Source organism: Triticum dicoccoides, chromosome 5A (genome assembly GCF_002162155.2).
Source record: "Triticum dicoccoides isolate Atlit2015 ecotype Zavitan chromosome 5A, WEW_v2.0, whole genome shotgun sequence".
In the NCBI taxonomy this organism is placed as follows: domain Eukaryota; kingdom Viridiplantae; phylum Streptophyta; class Magnoliopsida; order Poales; family Poaceae; genus Triticum; species Triticum dicoccoides.
In genome coordinates, this window is record NC_041388.1 from 712,595,514 (window position 1) to 712,617,848 (window position 22,335).

General features: G+C 44.4%; 2 protein-coding genes and 1 pseudogene across 2 annotated transcripts; 2 read left to right on the plus strand and 1 right to left on the minus strand.

Annotated features, from left to right (window-relative positions):
- On the plus strand, window positions 1–10,240 carry LOC119304401 (annotated as a pseudogene).
- Window positions 10,241–10,452: 212 nt separating this feature from the next.
- Window positions 10,453–14,465, minus strand: LOC119304402 (transmembrane and coiled-coil domain-containing protein 4-like). The gene is made up of 15 exons (XM_037581579.1): window positions 14,083–14,465; window positions 13,896–13,977; window positions 13,262–13,696; window positions 12,931–13,096; window positions 12,698–12,850; window positions 12,296–12,393; window positions 12,090–12,181; window positions 11,893–11,963; window positions 11,680–11,815; window positions 11,412–11,471; window positions 11,246–11,328; window positions 11,100–11,176; window positions 10,922–10,992; window positions 10,753–10,810; window positions 10,453–10,682 (listed from the first exon to the last, which is right to left on the minus strand). Exons 1-15 carry the CDS (start codon window positions 14,352–14,354, stop codon window positions 10,554–10,556), a joined length of 1,983 nt encoding a protein of 660 aa, XP_037437476.1. The 5' UTR covers window positions 14,355–14,465; the 3' UTR covers window positions 10,453–10,553.
- A 4,811-nt stretch (window positions 14,466–19,276) lies between these two features.
- On the plus strand, window positions 19,277–19,896 carry LOC119298618 (cysteine proteinase inhibitor 8-like). The gene has a single exon (XM_037575951.1). It carries the CDS (start codon window positions 19,343–19,345, stop codon window positions 19,697–19,699), a length of 357 nt encoding a protein of 118 aa, XP_037431848.1. The 5' UTR covers window positions 19,277–19,342; the 3' UTR covers window positions 19,700–19,896.
- The last annotated feature ends 2,439 nt before the right edge of the window (window positions 19,897–22,335 follow it).

The window sequence follows — 22,335 nt, forward strand, 5'->3', positions numbered from 1 at the left end:
AGCAGGCAGCAGTAGCAGCAAGGGAAGGAAGAGTAGTCCCGATTGGACCACGGGGACCGCCGATTCGCCGCCCGGGGGAGCTCAACCACGCTCCGCGCACCCCGATCCGTTCATCCATGGCCGATATACTCGACCCCCCACCCCACGACACAGAGCCAGAGCCGCCGGGGATGGACGATTCGCACTTCCTCGGATCCATCTGCGGCATGGGCATGGGCATGGGGATGGGGGACACCGTCCTCGCACAGCCCGCCCCTGATGCTGCTCCCCCAGCTCCGGGGGGCCCCACAACAGCCCCGCCCCAGCTCCACAAGCAGCAGCCGCAGCTTGTGCCCTCGCCGCCCAAGAAGAGGGGGCGGCCGCCCAGGAGCAGCGCCAACGCCAACGCCAACGCCAACGGGGGTTTGGTCGCAACCGCAACCACAACAACCCTCACCCCCGCCGCCGCCAGGCGGGCCGAGGCAAAGGCGGCTAAGAAGCGCAAGGAGGAGGAGGAGGACGAGGTCGTCTGCTTCATCTGCTTCGACGGGGGCGACCTAGTCGTCTGCGATCGGAGGTGCCCACCCACTCGCCTTCCTTACCCCCTCTGGGAATGGATGCGTCCGATTTCTAACTGTTGCCGTGTGCGTGCGTGTGCAGGGGGTGCCCCAAGGTCTACCATCCGGCCTGCATCAAGCGGGACGACTCCTTCTTCACCTCACGCACCAAGTGGAACTGCGGTTAGTCACCCACCCACTTCTCCTTCTTCTTCATGCTCACCTAGCCACCCTAATCAATCCTGCCCTGCCATAACATAACAATATCAATTGCTTTTTGAGTTTTCTGTCATACTCACCGCTAACCAAATTAGTTTCCCATTTTCGGTTCCTTCTGTTCCTTCCGAGAGCAGTATGTGTAGTAACCAAATTCATAGGGGAGGAATTGTTCTGGTTCCTTCTCCCGCAGCAAGCACAACTCCACTTGCGCATCATCCCTTGCTCCTCCTTCATCCTCAGCTAGCTTAAGCTTAATCGTGCCGTGTCATACTACTATTAATTCGCTTTGCACTTCTGGTTCTTCTGATAATAAGCAAATTAATTGCCCCTTTTTATTCCTTCTGTCTATTGGAGTGTCGGGAGGGATCGAGCACGTTAATTGGGCACTTTGATTCTGTTTGTCGCGACCGACTAAGCTCATTAATTCCACGTTTTGGTTCCTTCTGTTGGGAGCGAGTATGTGCGCAAATTAATTGCTTGGAATTTTTTTGTCACGAGCAACCAAATTCATTGGTGGGAATTTTTTTTGTCACGAGCAACCAAATTCATTGGAAACTGTTTGTCGCAAGTAAGCAAATTCATCAAGACAAAATAGATACACGTGTCTACTGCCTACCGTCTACTATGACTTGTCTTCAAAAGGAGCGTGCATTTTCATACTTTTTGATCTGCACCTTGAGAGCCCAAAGTTTACAGTGGGAGTATTTTATAAACCAAGTGTAGAGCCCAGTTTACTTTTCCTGTACTCTTATTGTATTACCGGCACCGCCAACGAGTATACTACTAGTGATAATTGTTCATTCAAATTAATTAGCATCGAGATTTTGCAATTCAACTACTTATCAAAGGAATCTCCACCTTGCTTGGGCTGTGTTTACCTCCCAAGTCCAGCTGTTTACCTACACCCGCTGGCTGATGATGTCTCTGTTGACATTTTGTATATCAGGTTGGCACATATGCAGCAGCTGTGAAAAGGCGGGGCACTATATGTGTTATACTTGTACATTCTCTGCCTGCAAAGTATGCGTCAAACACGGCAAGTTCTTCGCTGTCAGGGGGGCCAAGGGCTTCTGTGATACATGCTTTGGGACTATATTGTTGATAGAAACGAAAGATGAAGGCGATGATACAAAGGTGATTACCCTCCATCAATCTCAAAACTCTCCATTTCATTCTGCAATATCTAAATAGTTTTGTTTCATTTCTATTTTGGGATTCGGGTCCTTTCTGCCAACTTTAAAGAGTAATTCCTCCTTTTGGGATACCGAATTCACGAAACAACTTCGGTGATCTGCCTTGTTTGTATGGCATGCTTTTGTAGGGCCTAATTGAGTTCATCCTTGCACACGTTTTCTATATATGTCTTTCCATTTCATGTTCTTGCATCTCAGCATTCCATAAAATTGTAACTCTACACCCCAAATTCTTCATTACGTTTTTCCAATTTTAATGATCATGTCACTCCAAGTGGCTGTACGGAGACATAATCGCTTGGAGATGCATAATTGAGATTGGACAAGCAGTGTTTACCCTGATTCGAAATTGGTCAATGCATAACGTAACTATCTCGAGTACCTTGTTTCCAAATGGAAATATCTTAATGAAAGCAGAAATTTGCATTGTCAAGCAAAGGCCTTCAAGTGTTGGTGCTCAATGATCTCATGTGCAGGCCTCATTACGCTTCTTAGTGAAATATAGCAGCCATGACCAAACTGCTAGTTGGTGCCCTTCCCTTTTGGGTTTCATTGATTGCTTATATTCTTCAAGCGTCTCTTCCTTTTTCATGTGTTCTTTTTTGATTGCAGGTTAGGGTTGATTTCGATGATCGATTCACCTGGGAATACCTGTTCAAGCTATATTGGTCGGATCTGAAAGGGAAGCTTTCATTAACAATGGAAGAACTAACCGGTGCAAAGAGCAGATGGAGTGCTCCTATTGCTTATGCTAGGAAAGAAAAAGATGAATCATCTGATGACTTATATGACGCTAATTATGATGATGGTGCTGGAAAACGAAGGCGTGCTAACCCTTCAAGGAAAAGGGGTAAAAAACGTCAAAACCCACAGTCTGTTTGTAGCGTTACTGTCGAAGATGTCAAAGTTGCAACTGGAAATGCTGAAAAGCTGCCCAAGAAGGAACCAAGTGACGGGGTTTCTTTGCCGCTGAATACAAAATGGGCTTCACCAGAGCTACTGGAGTTTGTGGGCCACACGAGAGATGGTGACCAATCTTTTATTTCCCAGTTTGATGTGCAGGCTCTTTTGCTTGACTATATAAAAAAGAATGACCTCCGTGATCCTCGGAGGAAAAGTCAAGTTATTTGTGATTCAAGACTTCAACGCTTGTTCAAAAAAACACATGTTGCTCATTTCGAGATGTTGAGGCTTTTGGAAATGCACTGTCCTGTTAGTGATGCTTCAACGGTAAATAATGGCAACCGTGGAGACATCAATCTTAATTCAGCTCAGATAGATGCCACTGGATATGGTGAAGTGGCAGACAAACTGTATCCTGATAGGAAGAAGCGGATGCATAGAAAGATGGAAAGAGAATCACTGTCTAATCTCAATGATTATGCAGCAATTGACATGCACAATATAAGTTTAATCTATCTACGCCGTAGCTTGATGGAAGATCTTATTGATGATCCCACGTTCTCAGACAAAGTTTCTGGTGGTTTTGTGAGGATAAAAATTACCGATGTTGGACAGAAGCAAGATATGTATCGTCTAGTGAAAGTAGTTGGTAAGATGTTCAATTCTTTTAACTGATACTACCTCCATCCGGAAAAATACTTCTACTTGTGCCCATCCGGGAATAGGCTGCACTTTAGAAAGCATGTGGTCAAACTTTTCTAACTCTTGTCTTCCCAGAAAAGCTTCTCTAACTTTGACTAGGAATGTATAAATGAATCTGGAAAAATAGCATCATTGAATGTGTCAATAGTAATATTTGTTTTGTAGTATCATAAACCAGATTTTGTTTGTTTGTGTAGGGACACATAAGGTTGCAGAAAAATACAACATCGGGAAGAAAAAGACAAATTTTGCACTTGAGATATTAAATCTGAAGAAAAAGGAGATTATCACGATGGATACAATATCAAATCAAGACTTTACACAGGTCATCTCTCTCTCTCTCTCTCTCATTTTTGTAATCTATATTTAAATATGAGTGGAATATCATTAGTAATTTTATGAGTTCACAAAGTGTATTGTCGCAGTTAATCTGACTGGTCTTTCTTCTAGTTTGGGTCATTGTGGACTTGATGACACAAGTTCACTATCATTCGTAGCTAGGTATATAATGGTCTTACTTTTAAGTGTTGTCAAGTGATGAGATCTTTAGACATGGGGGAATGTTCCTGCTCTTGGCATTTGACATAGGACTTTTGTGTTACATGCATCTATTCTTGTTTCTATGTGTGAAATTCTCTCAGACTAGATGAATGTTCTGGTTCAGTGGATTATAGTTGTGCCTCTAATTGAACGGGCATTGCTCCTTTCACCTCCTTTTCTGGCTCATCGAATTATCATTTATCAATGGGTAAATATGCGCACCCATTATTTTTGGCAAGAACCTTGAGTACCTATATGTATAATTCACATATAGAACAATGTACATCAAATAAATTAGAAAGATCAAGTAAAACTGCGATTTTCAGGGGACTCTGTACAACCATTGTTTGGATGCTGTCTCTGCCACTGATTATCGATATTTATGTGTAGGAGGAATGCAAACGCTTGAGGCAGAGCATGAAGTATGGTCTAATCGACCGACTAAAAGTGGTACTGCATATCATATTAACATCTGATGATCTAACTGACTTTAAGGTCTATGAAGTAAGTGTAGGTCTGATATGTTGTTTGTTGTTTTTTCAATTTAGGGAGATATTCAAGATAAAGCGACGATCTTCCAATCTGTAAGAGTGAATGATGTAAGAACAATCCTACCGAAGGAAAATCATATGTACAAGTCTCTTGATTAGCATTCTTTTTTTTTTCCAAAAGATTCTGATGTGTATTACTTCTTGAATTTTTTCTAGTGGTTGGAAAACGAAAAGCAGAGGTTAGGCTATCTTCGAGACCGTGCAAGCGAAACAGGACGCAAAAAGGAATATCCTTTTGAGCCTCGATCTTGGCTACAAATTTCTGCTTCCGCATCATTTACCTTTTTCTTGTGCACATGTTCTTTGTTGACTCGTGGTGATCTGGACTGTCTTTAGACTGAAAGTGTTATTTCTTTTAATTCTCGGACCATTTATTTTCAAACATGCCGTAAAAAGATCATAATATGTTAAATAAGTTTATATTGTGACTTGCTGATTTGTACATGCATGGATAATCATTTACTCAATGGATATTGTTCATGGCTTTGTTAGGGGGCCTTTTTTTTCTTTTTCTTTCACGGCTTTGTTGTAGTCATCTTATGTTTTTTCTAGAAATAAGGTATAGGGGTCTCAAGTTATGTTCGCTCACCCTGTTTGTACTCAAACTCCATGATAATCTAAAGTAACTCTATTTTGTCTATTTGGTGGCCCTTAACTGTATCATACACTTAGAGAGTGTGTGGAAAAGCTGCAGCTTCTCAACAATTCCGAGGAAAGAGCGCGCAGAATAAATGAAGTTCTAGAAGTGCATATTGATTCCCATATGAATCCTGATTATGAATCTTCTGAAGAAATGGATGATAGAAGAGCTGGTATTTATCTGCTTGAAATATTGGTTCTATATTTACTTGATTAATAAAGTATTAGAATGCAGTTAGTCATCTGGCATCCAATTGATAGGGATTTGCTCCTTAAATTCATGTGGTATGCCACAGTAGCTATCTATGGATGTTGCAATATTTTATTCTGTTTTTGCATTCGAGCCTTTTCTTACTGCAATATTTCATATAATATATCTGGAAAATTTCTTTCAGTTGATCTAATGCAACATTTAAATTGAACTGGCGCAACTGTCCCAATGCATCTGATTTTTGCATTAATCTAGTTTCATGTTTGATAACATCGCTTCTTGGTTATATGCAGTTGAACAGAGTGGAAGTGGCAAAAGATCAAATGGGTTATTCTCACCAATCAAAGTGCAAAATTATGCGAAAATAATGTCTGATGCTATCCGTAATCCCAAAAACCTATCAAAACAAAGTACAATACCGAAATTGGGAGCTGGAAGAAGCTCTAAGAATTCCCATTCAACAACCGGTACGGATATTCCAAAATCTGGCACCAACGTAAGTAGCAAGATGTGTGAAGCTGCACCCGTTTCATCTCCTGGAGTAACACCATCTACTGAGTTGGAGCCAGAGAAAGTCTGGCACTACAAGGATCCATCTGGAAATGTTCAGGGCCCATTTACTCTTTTGCAGCTATCTAAATGGACAGCTTACTTCCCACGTGATCTGAGAGTATGGCTCATTTTTGAGAGTGAAGAGAGATCATTGTTGCTGACAGAAGTGCTTTCAAAACAACCAAAAGATTTCGGTCAGGTTCCATCAGTTAGAAGTAGTAAAACAAAATTGGCAGGGTCTGGACAACACAGGAACAGCTCAAATGTGGATTTGAACAGCACTCCGTCCCCAGCTGGTTATAGTAGGTTTAATTCTTCTGAAACGACAGTTCAGTCTACTAAGTATTCTGTTCCAGAAAGGGTGAGTCCGCTGCACTCTTCAGATGAATTGCAACATGGTGGAGTACAGGGAAGACACTCTGCTGAATGTAACAACGGCCACAACCGGGGTGATCGGTGGAGTCCAAGCACGACGCAGACAAGTTGTAGTGGGCAGAATAATGTAGAATCTCATCGTAATCAGCATGCCTCACGGTCACAGGCTCAGCATAAAAGTAGTTTGCAAGCAGGTTGTGTAAAGGATTTGGATTCGAGGCAGGATTATTCGCACACTGTACCTACTCAACTAACCAGGAGAGATGTCCCCAGTCCTGCACTTGCTTTGAGTCCATCCGAGTCCAGAACCGCTTCAAGCCAACACGAAAGCTCTTGCTTGAGTTCAACCAATCCGGGCCTGCATGATGAACTTCATTCTTCTATTACTTCTGAAAAGACTAAGAGCTGTGCTCCTGCAACTTCTGTTGAAGACAGAGGATCTAGTTCACCGTCTGCCATGCTGGCCCACTCAGAAAGAGTTCCAGTCTGCAGTCAACAGTCGGTTCCTTCCGCGGCCATTCCTGAAATATGCAAGGTGGGGGAGGAGATGAAGAATGAGGAAAAAACACGCGAAACTGATGCATCAAATGTTTCAGTTAATCAGTCTCCTCAGTCCAAGATGTTCCCTGATTCTTCTCCTGACAACCAAGATATTGAACGTGAATACCTTAATCCAGTGCAGAAATCCGAGAGTAAGAAGGCTGATGTGGCACACTCAGAAAAAGTTCCAGTCTGCAGTCCACAGTCAGTTCCTGCCGCATCCATTCCTGAAATATGTAAGGCCGGGGAGATCAAGAATGAGGAGAAAACACGTGAAGCTGACGCATCAAATGTTTCAGTCAATCAGTCTCCTCAGTCCAAGATGTTCCCTGATTCTTCTCCTGATAACCAAGATATTGAGCATGAACGCTCTAATCCAATGCAGAAATCTGAGAGTAAGAAGGCTGATGTGGCCCAGTCAGGGTCAAAATCAGCAATACCTGAAACTTTGGATACTAAGATACCTGACCACTCTCCAGCTTCTTTTGTTTCGCCGAAATTTGATCTCCCAACTGGGGAAGTAGGTGCCACAGATTCAGTACCTAACCTGGAGAAAACAGATGTAAGTGGTGAAGATTTAAATTCTAAAAAGGAGTGTTACAGTGAGACTAGCCTTGCCATAAAGGAGAAAGTGATAGCTGATCCTGCTCCTATTGCTAAGTCAATAGACGCGTCTGATGTTCCGGAATCAGCATGTGATGTTCCAACTGGGGAAATACGAGGTGTGGATAACGTGGAGAAAACAGTTTTGAGTGGTGATGATTCAAATACTCGAAAAGAATGCTACAGCAAGAAGACTACTCTTGTCACAAGGGAGAAATCAGTAGCTGATCCTGCTTGTGCAGAGTTGATCAACACGCCCGATGTTCCGGAATCAGTATCTAATTTGGAGAAGAGAGATTCCAAGGGTCAAGATTATTCAGATATTCAAAAGGAATTGTACAATGAGTCTATTCTTGTCACGAGCAAGAAACTGTTAGCTGATTCTGCTTTTGCCGAGTCGATTGACGGGGCTGCTGTTCTGGAAAGAGACTTAATGGGTGCTGGTTCAAATAGCCAAAAAGAGCTGTACAGCAAGTCTACTCTTGTCACAAGTGAGAAAATGGTGGTTGAACCTGCCTCTTGTGCTGAGTCAGTAGGCGTGCCTAATATTTTGGGCTCAGCATCTAACCTGGAGAGAAGAGATCTAAACGATGAAGATCCAATTGTTCAAAAAGAACTGTTCAGCGAGTCTATGCTTGTCACAGGTGATAAAATGGTGGTTAAACCTGTCTCTCGCGCCGAGTCAGTAGATGTGTCTACTGTTTTGGAATCAGTATCTAACATGGAGGGAAGAGATTTAAACGTTGAAGATTCAATTGTTCGAAAAGAGCTGTTCACGGAGTCTACTCTGGTCACAAGTGATAAAATGGTGGTTGATCCTGCCTCTTGTGCTGATGTCTCTGATGTCCTGGAATCAGTATTTAACCTCGAGAAAACAGGTTTGGAAGGTGAACATTCAAATATTCAGAAGGAATTGTATGAGGAGTCTGCTCTGGTCACAAGGGAGAACATGGTGACTGATCCTGCCTCAGTACATGTGTCCGATGTCCTGGAACCAGTATTTGACTTGGAGAAGACATATTTGGGAGGTGAAGGTTCAGATATTCAAAAAGAATTGCATGAAGGGTCTACTCTTGTTACAAGAGAGTACATGGCGGTTGATCCCGTCCCTTGTGCCGAGTCGACAGATGTGTCTTTAACAGAACAAAATCGTGGAACTTTGTGCATGGATGCGCTAGCAGCAATAGAGCAATTCATGACCGCTTCACCGGAGGAAGAGCCACAATGCTCTAGCCCCATTGCGTTATCCCCATGGGGTGAATCTGGTTACTATCAAGGCGACGCTGTTGATTCTGGACTATGGGGTGTCCAAGATGACACAATCAATGAAATGTGGTCATTGCTGTCACCGACGCCTACTCCGCAAAATTTATCTGGTTAGTCAGTTTGTTGATGTTTAGCATGCTTCCATCTATTCTATATTGTTTAATTTAACCATCCATTTTCTCTCCTTTGCAGGGGTTAAATCCGAGGCGGAAGGTGGTGCCCATGTTGTCAACGCGGCAACTGTTGCTCAAGGAGAGTACGACTTTTTCCAAAGAGATCCAACACCAGGGGTGCATTGGGGACTGACTGAGCAGGTACTCCCTCTGATCCATGTTACTTGTCTTAGATTTGACACGTTTTAGTATTAGATACATCCGTGTCTATACAAATATGGATCGGAGGAAGTATGTTATATTGCAACATCTGACCAGCATTTTGCTTCCTACACGATATTCCGTATGGCATTAAAGTTTTCCGTGCTACTTCAGGTGAAACCAAAAGCAACTGCTGCATCAGCATCACCGATAGATGTGAATGTGAGCACAGGAGCATTTGGCTGGCAACCATCAGCCAGTGAGAGATCAAATGCTGCATCAGCATCACCGATAGATGTGAATGTGAGCACAGGAGCATTTGGCTGGCAACCATCAGCTGACGAGAGATCAAACGCGGGAGCCGCATGGAGCACTGGCTACAATCCAAACATGTACTCAAGCTATGGAGCAGCAGCAGGAGCAGCACCCTCTGTTAGAACCTCTCAGCAAGCAGCAGCAGCACCCTCTGTTAGAAGCTCTCAGCAAGCACCAGTGAAGCAGGAATACACCGAGTTGGACGCTGCTAATTTCAGAGGGGCCCTAAGGAATTTCGGAGCGTCCTTTGGGAACAACACCAAGAGCTGGAACGCGCCCGCTGGCAATGCCAACCGAGGCAGCCAGCGCCGCGACAGGTACTCTGAGATAAGCGAGTCTTGGCTCCTTAGCTCGAATAACAACCCTAGGAGTAGGACAGATGGATTTAGCGGTGGCGGAACATCACAGACGCCCCCGAGGGGGCATCGGTAGAGAGAGGGCGGTATGTAAATTCCACGAGAGCGGGTACCGCAGCTACCTGCACACGTCACGTCGTTTCTACAAGAGTAGAGAAATGCAAGTTTTTGAGATTCTTTGGGTCATATGTTTCCACTTTTGTATAGACTAATGAATGAATGAATCACGATGGTAGTCGAGCGTAGGAGGGATCTCCATTCAAGTGTAGTAGTAAGAGTAAGAGTACTGAGTATATATATGTATGTCTAGCATAGGAAGATGACAGAGTGTTTCCCCAAGTAGATTTGTTTTGTCTGTTGGGGGTGCATGGCAATATTCCACTGGAACTGCATGTGTACCAAAAACTATTTTCTTTCTTTCTTTCTTTCTTTCTTTCTTTCTTTCATCTTGGCAGAGATTGGTTTTCTTCTGATGCTGGTGCTGGTGGCACAATTTAGGGAGGTACTGCTATTCAAAGGAGTTGGTTGGTTGGTTGATGATTGTTAATATTGATTTCATTGTCGATGCTGTGCATAGTAATGCGGGTGGCGCGTCGCTCTTGTTATAGATGTTGTATTTGTAGTTGGATAACGGATCTAGTTGAGAGCAATATCTCATGTAATGCAAGAGACAAAAGCTCATTATGTTTCTATGTACAGAGTGTGCACACTTGATTTTCTAGGCAACTGTTACACCTGCTACTTGCTAACTGCCGCTGTTAGTGGGACGAAGACAGGATAGTAGGTGTTTAGTTCCAGGTGCTTGAGGATCAGCTGCGCCGCCGACAGGTACGAAGAATGCCCATCCACAAGCTCGGTAACATCAACCTGTAAACAAATGTTCAAAGGTAATATACAAGGCTAACGGAACTCGAGTAGATGCGATCCGCACGCTTACGTTTTCGACGCCAGGGACATCGACGGCCTGTATCCCAGCCAATCCTTGCGTGAGCAGGCTGCATATGAGTGAACTAGTAAGTCGGAGAAAAGATGGTGACCCTAAACTGTTCTTCTGTCGACGACCATCGAATATGAAACATCATCTCGGCTCCGCAACCCTTGTTTACCTTGCACGGAAGGTGACGCCCAGAATCCAGTCATCTTTCGAGTACACGTTCACAAACCTTGCAGCAACCATCTGCAGCAATGTCAATATGAAAATTGTGGCAACTTTTAAGATGCCTCAGTATGACACACACGCAAACTGCATCTCACAAATGTTTCTGATCGCATAAAACATGGTACCTTCCTAGCGGGTTCCCATTTCTCGCCTTTGACTGAAACAGGTGCACCTAGGAGCACGACCCTCTCGACGAGTCCCTCTGCTTCCATCAAAACAAGTGAGCGAAACTGCAGCTAAGTATATAGTAGATGTGAGGCACAGATTGTACCATTGTCGCTTGACAAAGCAAGCTCCTGTAAACACTTGAATATGACACGAGCCCCTAGTGAAAACCCAACGAGGGTAACAGGCCTGGGATGATTTTTGGTATCAGATATGGGGAAAAAACTGAGAAACTAACTGCACCAAATAGAATGAGTTGCAGGTGGAATTACCTGTTCCCTTGGGACCCCTTCATAAGTACTTCAGCAAGCATTTTCCCTGCCTTGTCTGATCTGAAATATTGCAATTTATTACTAGTTAAGTAAACAGATCGCTATGATGAATAAAAAGGCAGCAATCTATGTTGAGTGTGTATGATAGCATGTTATAACATCACAATCTTACTGTTTAAGTACACAAAGAAGCTCTAAAAATCAATTATTTTTTTGGTAAAATTGGTGGGCATTGCAAGCGGTCACAGCTACTGGAATTTGCAGGTACCTGTCGATAGCAACTGACCATTTACTATCGATAAAATCCGTAGCTGCAAGCAGAGTAGCAGGCCATGCAAATGCTGCCAGAAAGCCACTTAGGACTGTTCTCATCGCGCCTTGCTTCATCAGTTCCAAAGCAAGTCCTGCATCAATAGCAATGCAGGTTAATTAAAGGTGTTTACAATTACACAAGCTAGATGTACAAATCTACAAACATTACTTGATGTCAGCCAATCTTGTATTGCTGTACTCACAGCAATTATATGCTTAGACTCCCACTGAAGAATATACCTGCCAGTTATTAGTCAACAGTAATTGTATAAGAATATTGTACTGCTATACCATTAGCTTTAAACACGTGGATGAAGTACAGAAATAATGATCTGAAAAAAGAGCAAGTCAAAAATCATTCTAGACCTTTCTAGGTTATCCTTCCATCCTTCCCAAGGTCTAATGTAGTCCTCCTCATCAAAAGCAAATCCAGAAACCAAGATGCCAACCGCAAGACGCTGAAAGGATGAATGACATTTACAGAGGCCAAATCAGTTCGATTACTATACAGATGAATGGCATTCTAGTGACATGGAATTTGGTGTAACATCCGAGAGAGTTAAAGAACTCACACCCTGATTATGGTTCTCACCAATCGGTTTGAACTCAAATTCTTTTACACTTCCAATCCTTCTGGCCATTTTGGTGCCCGTCAAGCCAGCTCCAGCAGCTAATTTACAAAGATCATTCCAAGGACATAAGTAACCAAGTAGAATATTTCTGCACTACTACATGATTATTCTCGTTGATCCATTCCATCTCCCTTTTGGGAGTTTATGAATTGCATCATCTCCTGGCAATCCATCTAATTATCTTAATTGTAAAATGTGCTGACACAAATGAGGTGTGAAATATAACTCCCATAAACAGGAAACAAAATTTTACGCGGCATAGCATGATGGCAGTATAGGATGAAGAAACAAAAGCTCAAAATGACATCACCCAAATGATTTAGAAAGGACATTCAGACATACCCCCAAATGATGCAGCCACGGCCACAGAGCCAGCAACAGATCCCGCAGCAGTAGCCATAGCAGCAAATCCACTAGCTCCGATAACAGGTATAATTGTTCCTAGCGTTGGAGCAAGAGCACCAAATCCTGCAGCAATTGCTGGAGCAGCTAAACCTGTCATGTAGAAGAAGAGAATATGAACCACCCAAGATTTTTTTAGCATCTCAACAGAATTTCCAAAAAATATCTCCTACCCCCAGTAATAGCCAGTAATGCTCCTCCGGTCAATGCAGCTGCACCGATGATTCCTCCACGCTTCCATTTCGCCCATTTGCTTTTGGGTGTTGCGTTCTCTCCTGACTGTTCTTGTTCTTTTGCTGCTGCCATAGCAGAGCATGCGACCATAACCTCGATGGCTTCCTACAGTAGCAGAATGGGTGATCACAAATTATGTAACAACAGCCTGAATACACATTCATATGTTTCGGGTTCCTTTTTGTTTGATGATATCAGAATGCAGTTTCGTAACATCTTATAACATAATTATCACTGCTGAATTGAAGAAGAATGTATTATTGTACAAACCATTTTGACCCACTTCACATCAAGCCAAGTTGCCAGCAACCGAAGGGCGACCCGATGCCGGGCGTCGTAGCCCTTCCTGAAGTGAGAGGACTTCCTGTCGTCTTCCTCTTGCGATACGGGCTTATCAGCCACACAGGCAGAGAGGAGCGTAAACAGCAGCGTCATCTTCCGGTGATGGGTAGCAGGCACATCATCCAGGGACAAGTTATCGATTCCCAGCAAGTCCTCAGCGGGGAAGCCTTTCTCTGAGGATTCAGCCATGCCAGAACTAGTAGAAGCCTTTCTCTGAGGATCACCCTCTTTGGTTGTTTCATCCTTTGCAGTGTCACTGCTCAAGCTCATCACCATGGCATCAACTCCTTTGGCCAAGGCGTGTTCCTGGTCCTGGCTATCCGAAGAGCTCTCGCCGTCTTGTTGGAAGATCATCCTCAGAAACTACAAAATGGAAAATGGAAGTGGAATCAGACGAAGTGAACCACACTTTGAAACAAAACGAAAATAGCTATGTGTATTGAGTGGTTAGTCCCAATTGGACAGTAGAATCCCCAAATGTGCTCTGCACCTCACTGTCTGAAACGAAATGTAAACCCAACTAGGGCGAGTGAGGACACACGAGCGAGGCCAAGGGTCGTACCGCGCCGATGTGGTGCTTGGCCTCCGGCGACGCCGCCGTCTCCTCCAGCCCCGGCCACGCCGCCGGGTCGATCTCCAGGAACCTGAGAGGACGGCGATCCCCAACCCAAAGTGGTAAGTGAAACTGAAACGAAGCGTTTGTGCCAGAATTGGTAACCGCTGAGTCAAATGTGGGGGGCGGACCGGACCTGAAGACGGGGCGGAGGAGGCCGCGGGAGTCGTGCGTCCAGAGCGCCTTGGCGGCGGCTTCGGCGTCCTCCCCGCTGCCGCCGGTGGAGCTGCTGCTGCCGCTGCCGCTGCCGCCGCTGGCGCTGCTGACGCGCTCCTCCTCGTCCGCGGCGGCGGTGGCGGGGGAGGAGCCGAGGAGGACGGACTGGTGGATCTGCGCCTGGCGGAGCGCGAGCGCCAGCAGCGCCCCCGCGGCGTAGCGCTGCGTCGGCGTCAGCAGCGCCGCCGCCATGGCTGGTGGTGCGAGGTCCGGGCTGGACGGCGCGGGCGGCGTGCGCGCAGAGCCCGAAGTCGGCAGCTTCGAGGGAGGGAGAGAGGCGACGTGGACCTGGTTGGGCCGGACGGGACGCGTGGCCGGGGCCGGCCGGCGCCGGTGGTTTTTATACCTTGTGCCGGTCAAAACTTTGGGTTTGCTCACTTCTTCTTTTACTACTAGTAGTACTGTTACTTTAACTTCACATGAAATCTATTTTGAAATATGTTGATTCTGGCAAAATTTGAGGGGAACAAACTGTGCTTTTTCCGATCTGCTAATCCCCATTTGTCTGGAAGCAAATTTGGACCAGTCGATTTCGAAGAGGATAGGAGAGTAGGACTAACATTCGAGCTGGCGCCGGCCGCGACATCATAGGTGGAGACGAGACAGAGGTGACGGTAGCCCCGGTAGGCTGGAGGGTGGAGCGTGTGATCGAAAGTTTCGGAAGGGATCACACATCGGGGTTTACCTAGGTTCGGCCTCCTCATGATTGAGGTAATACCCTACGCCTCCTTGTGGTTTGATTGATTGCGGGGAAAAAAATACTTCACGTTAGGGGGTTACAATATTTGTAAGAACTACCAAGATGATGACTAGATGTCAGATGATCTCGATCTACCTGCTAGCCTCAACTTAGGGTTACACGTCCTGCAAAGTGGCTTGGAGTCTCAACCTGCAGAGAGCCTTGGATTTGTACGCCAAGGTAAGCTTCTTATGGAAGGATACGCGCCCAGAGGCCCTTGGATGGAGACACCTAGGCTTATTGGGCCCTAAGGTGTAAAGTTCTTTTTCTAGTTTTCTTGTTGGTTCTACTGGGACCTACGAACGTGTTATTCTTGTTTTCCCTACTTTTTTTGCCGTCTAAGGGTGTAAAATTTCCTTACATTAGGAAGTCTAAAATCTTATAAAAATTCATAATTTTCAAATTTAAAGTTTCAGAAATGCAAAACCCGCCGAATACTCAGAATTTCTTTTCGAAACTTAGACTAAGCATCAGATAGGTACAAAGAAAGCATAGGTTGAACAAATCGATTGAAATCACTATTAGATTGAAAACCAATAAGATTAATAATAAATGTATTAAAAAGGATGCAACCAATGTATTTTTGTTCTTCAATTTTGAATCTTGAAGACTTGAACGGCCAAATAAACTGGTACTATTTATTTGCCCAATATGACAAGACCAGTTTATTACTTCAGTTTTGAAGGATGTTACAACCATTTTTTCTCCTAACCATACCCATCCCGTGCCAAGAAAGGAGGCAACCACGAGATAGGCAGAAAAGCTTGGGAGCCGACAAACAACAAGAGGACAACCATCATGGCGCAAGCAACCATGTCCCTAGAGCCAAGAAGGTGCGCTTTCACGAACGTCCTGACCCTCACCTTCCAGCAGGCCCCATGGTACCGATTAAGCTCATCGATCACTCTTTCCAGAGCCGGCACCCTCGTCAGCCTCACCGACCGGGTCATCCCGTTCCACAGCTCGGCCACTTCCTGGTCACTCTTGAGGTGGTTCAGTATGATCCCGTGCTCCCTCAGCAGCCGGGCATCCTCGTCGGTGTCGATGATCCCGTTCATGAGCTCGACGTACCGCGCGAAGACCAGTGCCCTAGAGCCGACAGACGCCTCGTAGGCCACCAGGTTCCGCAGGACGACTTCAGTGGTCATGTCGATGCTGATCACGCAAAATTCGATCGTGGAGATGCCACCGGTTGTTGGGGTGAATGTGACACCGACATAGGCGAGTTCGGAGATAGAAGGCACCGCGATCTCCTCCAGCAGAGGTGATATGTTTCTGTTCTGAACATTGGATGCACCCTTGGGTTCACGGGCGCCTCGTTGAGTAGCTAGCCGCTCGATGGGTTGCCTGACCATTGACAGGCATGGAAGAGCGGCTAGGAACTTTAGAAACATCCTCACCATGAAATCTGTCACCAACGACGCCAACTTCAAGCCACGCTTCACGAGCAATTCCGTTATTGAACTCATAGTCGATCTCTGCGGGTGGTCACACAACCCATCTCCGGCTTCTTCCGTTGCACCATCCGACTCTTCCACACAACCACATGGCAACATGTTAGAGTATAGGAAATCTAGCAAGTGGGCGTGTCGTGTGGCGTCGGTGCATGGAGAGCTTATCCCCTTGAGCAAGCAGACCTCCTGAAAGAACCCTGACAAAATGGAGCTCAGATTAGGCCGTGGCACGCCATGGCCTGACGAGCACCACATCTCGACTACTTTTACGACAAGAAACATTGGAATCTGGTTCTCTAGCATCACGATGTCACGTAGCAGCATGCTGTGTACAGATGTTCTATGAGATGGGTCAACCAGATGCGACATCCTCGAGGGCATCCTTTGTGTTGTCCTCCGGTTTTTGGTCTCGCAGAAAGTCTGCAGGAACTCGAGAAGAAATGACACGTCGATCGCCATCATCCATGCCAGTGTCTCGTTGGTGAGATTGAGTTGCCTGCAAGAACTAAACACAAGGTAATTAGTAAAGATCGAGATTTCCTTCGGTTATGCAAGTAGGATATATTTATTATTCTGCACTTAAACCTGTGATAGTGAGAACGAATCCGGTGCTCGAATGTGGCAAAGACGTCCACAAGTTGTTGCAAGTTCTTACTTGGCAGGTGGCTTTGGGCTCTCTTGGCTGCAGAGAGCTTGTACATCTCCATGTCACAGAGTCCTTCACGACAATGGTGGTAAGGGCCCAAGGCCACCAGCTGAGGCACATACGCTTCCGGCTTAGTGCACAACAGGGGCTTGAGGACATCGAATATGGAGACGGGCTGCTCATCGCCTAGCTCGATCTCCTCTTCAAGGATTCGACGAATCCGGATGATCCATTGTGTTTCATCAAATGGGAGGTCTGAGCATGTCACCATTTGGCCTGTGATAGATGTGGGTTTTACAGGTCATTTTATTTGAGAGCATGCATGCGGGCATTATGAGAGGAGGGCCAGAGTAAGAAGTGATCTAAAATGGTCATCGGTTAGATTGAAAAGCGTACTACTCCTACTTATGAAGCTTATATTTATTAGCATCAACGTAGTAACCGAAGCGTTTTGGAAGGCAAAAGAAACTGAATCAAGATACTAGACGATTACAAAAGAGGCCAATAGTAGTAGAGTAGACTGGGAAAACCTACGGAAGGAAATAGAATTACCACTTGTGTTTTTCATAACTGACGTCCTAAATCTTGCTACCACACTTTTTCTTAACTTTGACTAAAGGAAACACAAATTAATTCAAATTGACAAGGTGAAGACAACATGGCAATAACGATTTTTTTACTTGAAACCTTTGAAGCAACCAAAACCAAAAAAATGTGTCGGGAGCAAAGTATTCCTGTAAATGGTTCTTCCTCGTAAATGAAAATGCATGCGATCAATTGATTTCTCACGATTTTCAATATGGCTAGACCTAGACGGTTCACTGCTGAGCAAAGTTTCGGTTTTAATGGCCCAGGCTGAGATGGCCGAATTTCGGTCAGTTCAAACATTTCGGCAAAATCACAGAAAAACTGCAAAACCAAATTTTTTTTAACAAAATTTGACCAAAAATTTGACTGCGCCGAAAGGGACTTTTTCGCCCAAGGCCTAGATGTCTGAAATTCGGCCGAAAATCAAAACTCTTCTGCTGAGTATAAAATTCAGGTACAAGTCAGCTGTGACGAGAGGATTTGCTGCTGACCTGTTACGTGCGTCCTCTGGACTTGTTGTTGCCGGCCATCAATCTTTCCTTCTCTCGAAGCAATTTGTACAGGTGACAAACTGTTGTGTTGATCGAACTGATGTTACATTTACATTTAAGGTGGAGTAAAGGGACATAAACAAGGAGGAACGTATCCACTAAATATATATACTCCCTCTGTCACGGTTTAGAAGGCGCGCTTGTAAATTCTCTGGACCTAGGTGATTATCTATTGGTTGTGAGATGGGCTAAAAAATAGTATTCACACTACGCATGCACATAGAAATAGTATATCGGAGTACTAATTAGCTACTAGAAATAAATGCAATACGCCCTAAACCTTGTCTATTGTAAAAACGCACGCAAATTTAATTGTGCCTTCTAAACTGTGACGGAGGTAGTACTACTTTCTTATCTGCGACCCTACTGAGCGCCGATCAATTAACATTTGCATTGAACAATATCACTTGACCCATGTGAAACATAGTTCGTAAATATGACTCTTTTATTATATATTCCAAAACAGGAGTGGTGTTATTAATTCCAAAAATATGGGCGTGTAATTGCCGAGGAAATCACCTAAGAAATTATTACAAGTGGCACTGAGATCTGTTGTCACAAAAATGGTAAACAAACATTAGAAAGAGGTCATCATATACTATATGAAAAGTGTTCTGTTCATGACATAAAATAATTATATATGAATTATATTAGGCAAAAGTAACTGGGCATGATATTATGAGATCCTAAAATTGGAATGACTAACCATGATATTTAGTGAGAATTTGAACTATCTCATAACTTCGTAGTCTGATTGCTTGAACTTCAAAAGAACATCCTACATACCAGTTGAAAGAAGCACACCCCTTGCAATCTTGCATCAGAATGCTATCCACTGGTTGGAAGAACATACTCCTTCCATTCTAAAATAAGTGTCTCAACTTTGTACTAATTTTAATATAAAGTTGTACTAAGGCTGAGACACTTATTTTGGAACGGAGGGACTAGTAGCTTAGAAGATCTCCTTTCAGAAGAAAATAATAATCAGCCAGCACATAATGCTTGTTGGGTTCTTGAAGATGGAGCCAACCTGGAGATAGCCCAAAAACCGTTGGCCGAGTCGCATACAGATAAGCACACACCTTCATGTTCACGTGCATGAGCACGTGTACGCCCCCCCCCCTCCCCACACACACCGTTCTCGTCCCCATTCCCATTCCGTCGATCTATATCACCTAGGAAGGCTTCGGATGTGACCGACCATGGCGGCAAGAGCGAGATACCTCCTTCCGCCCACCCTCCACACCGGGACCTCCATAGTCGGCCGTGGCGGGTTGCCTGGGGTGTGGTTCCCCATCCCGAACATGGAGGACGCGTGCATCCAAGAGCTCGGCCGGTGGGCGCTGGCACAACACATGTGCCTGGCGACCCCTAGTGGGCTGCAATTTCGCCGAGTGACGGGCGGCGAACAACAGGTAATTTCCGGGGTGAAATATCGCCTCGTCGTGGATGCGGCGGACAACTGTGGCAGGACCATGCGCTATCTCGCGGTGGTATACGAGAAGCCCTGGACCAACACCCGTCGGCTCACCTCCTTCGGGCCGGCGGCCTGCACCTAGTTAGCGTCTGGTTAGTTTCATTTGCATTCTCATCCTCTTTTGTATGGAGTGCTAATAAATGATCTCTTTTACCGGTCAGTTATGTGGTTTGAACAGTGCCTTGTGCTTGCAGTGCAGTTCATCCTGTCTGGCAAGTAAAATTGTGATCAATTGTTGTAAGATTGATTGTGGCATGGATGGTTAATTTGCCATTTTGAGGGGAGACTAGTAGTGGTTTCACTGCTTTTGCTAATGCTTATGTGTTAAGTTTCTCATTGTTCCCAAATTTCAGTTACTATTTATCAGCTCATGTGAAGTCTTTATCAATGAGCTAGTGCATGGTCCTTGCTTAGGAAAAAAAGATTTATTGTACAAGGTGTGGTGCAATTACATGAAGCTATTCATGAAATTCACTGAAAGAAAAAAGATGGCCTATTGAGAAGGCCATGACAAGGTCAAATGGCCTATTCTTTATCTAATGATGTAAAAAGGCTTTGAGGATAAATGGCGTGGCTAGATAATGTGGATTTTTGCGGGGTTGGGAGTTGGGGGGAGTGTGTTCAATGATTAGGCAGGTCCTTAATCTTCTCTACTTTCAAAGGGGCCAAACAGGTTAGATAGGGGGAACCCATGTCACATCTGCTCTCCGCCTACCTGTAGATGGGCTACCTATCCTTGACAAAGAGGCTGAAAAAATGGTTTCATCAAAGGCCTGATCCCTCATTTGGTGGAAGATAGTTTGTCTATTTTATAGTATATTGATGAATCACTTTTTCTGCTAGTGGATGATCCATAGAGTGCTAAAAACATGAAAATCATTTTGTGCATCTTTGAGCAAATATTTGGTTTGACGATACACTTTCAAAAAGTGAAATCTATTGCATGGGTGGTACTGCACCGAGGAAAGAAGAATACAGTGAGATCTTTACTTGTGATTGGAAAATTTTCGTCGCATTACCTAGGAATGCCTGTTGATGTGAAAAAATTAGTATTTCAATGGGACCCCATTGGGAAGTAGACTGGATAAAATGGGGGACTAGATGGGAACTCTCCTATCTACCAGCGATAGAGTGATTATGATAAATGCTTCCTTGAGTAGTGTTCCTTTGTTCATGTTGTTTTTCCTGGAAGCACCCAAAGGGGTATTGAAGTAATGAGACCAACATAGAGCAAGGGTGTTGTAGCAGGAGAGTAAAGATCACAAAAAATATCATCTGGTGAACTGGTCTACTATCTATTTACCTAAGGATGCTGGTGGCCTTGGGGTTCTAGATCTGAAAATAATGAATCAATGTTTGCTATGCAAATGGCTTTGGAAGTTGGAAAGTAACGAGGGAAGGTGGCCATATATTATCAAGAAATAAATACTTACATAAATAGACCCTTTCCCAATGGGAGCCTAGAGATGGTGGATTTCATTTTTGGCAAAGTCTAGTTAATGTGATCCACATTTATCAAAATATCATTGTCAGAGAGATTGTCAATGGTGAAAGTACTCTGTTTTGGGAAGATAGTTAGCTGGATGGAGGGCCTATTGACTCTCAGCTCCCAAGGATATACAACATTACCTTTTCAAAACAGAAAACTATTAAGCATATCTTGACAACTGATGTGGACAAGATCACGTTTAGAAGGACATTGCTTGCTGAAAACTGCTTTGTAGTGGCAGCAACTCCAAGAGATGATTGCAGATAGTCAGTTGAGAAATGGCAAGGATAAAATGATATGGAGTGGTGGCAATTTCTCAGTTAAATCTCTATATTTGTAACTCAGAGCTTTAGCTATGGTTCATTATAAAGATATGTGGAAAATCAAAGTACCCCTCAAGAATAAAATATTTCTCTAGACGATCTAAAGCATAGCATTCTGACCTATGACAATCTAATTAGAAGGGGCTAGACATGAGTTGTGTGTTCTTTGCTAGATTTATTTGGCTGTGTGTGTGTGTCTCTGTGTGTATGTGTGTGTGTGTCACTGAATATCTAGAGGTCTTCCAGTTCCATAGGAAGAGAAGATATGTTTGCTAGATGGATCTCTCTATTCTAGCAAAGAATAGTACGCAGTGCTTTGTGGGGCTGCCGCAGTGGTGTGGACTCTTTGGAAGACACACAATGATGTGGGTGGACAACACAATTCCCTGATGATTGAGCAAAAATAAATTTTACCCTATGTAATTGCATCAACTTTTGGTTAATGTTGTAGAAGGACTAAGGGCAAAAAGAAATTGAAGAGAGGGCTAACATGATCAAAACAATGATTAGAGAGGTGCTGAAAAGTAATCATGGTTGGGCGCCCATTGATGATTTGCTACACTGGGGGTGGCCCGTAGGCTGGCAAGTCGGGTGTTGGGCCGTCTCCAGGGCCCAATAGGCTTGGGCATTTCTAAGGGCCTCATGTTGGCGCAGTGAAACTCACTCTAAAAAGTCTAGCATTTTGGTGTGCAAGCCAAGAACTCCTCTGTCGAGCTAGACCCTAGGTCGGTTAGGACTCCTGTAACCCTAGGCCCCACCCCCTTTATAAGGCGAGGCCAAGTGATAGTTTGAGGCTTATTTTTTCCATAGACTTATTTAATGGATGTTTAGTTTAATTATGCAACAAGATCTGCAATGAAGTATATTGTTATTCCGTAGATAGAGCATGTTGTTGTTCTACAGACA

Excerpts from the sequence above, each read along its gene's own strand:
- LOC119304402 (XM_037581579.1), bottom strand. The coding sequence starts at position 14,354 with ATGGCGGCGGCGCTGCTGACGCCGACGCAGCGCTACGCCGCGGGGGCG. Across the intron at positions 13,697-13,895 it reads CCAAGCACCACATCGGCGCG|TTTCTGAGGATGATCTTCCA; the intron begins GTACGACCCTTG and ends TCCATTTTGTAG. Across the intron at positions 10,811-10,921 it reads GGCGTCACCTTCCGTGCAAG|CCTGCTCACGCAAGGATTGG; the intron begins GTAAACAAGGGT and ends ACTCATATGCAG.
- LOC119298618 (XM_037575951.1), top strand. The coding sequence starts at position 19,343 with ATGGCGGCAAGAGCGAGATACCTCCTTCCGCCCACCCTCCACACCGGG.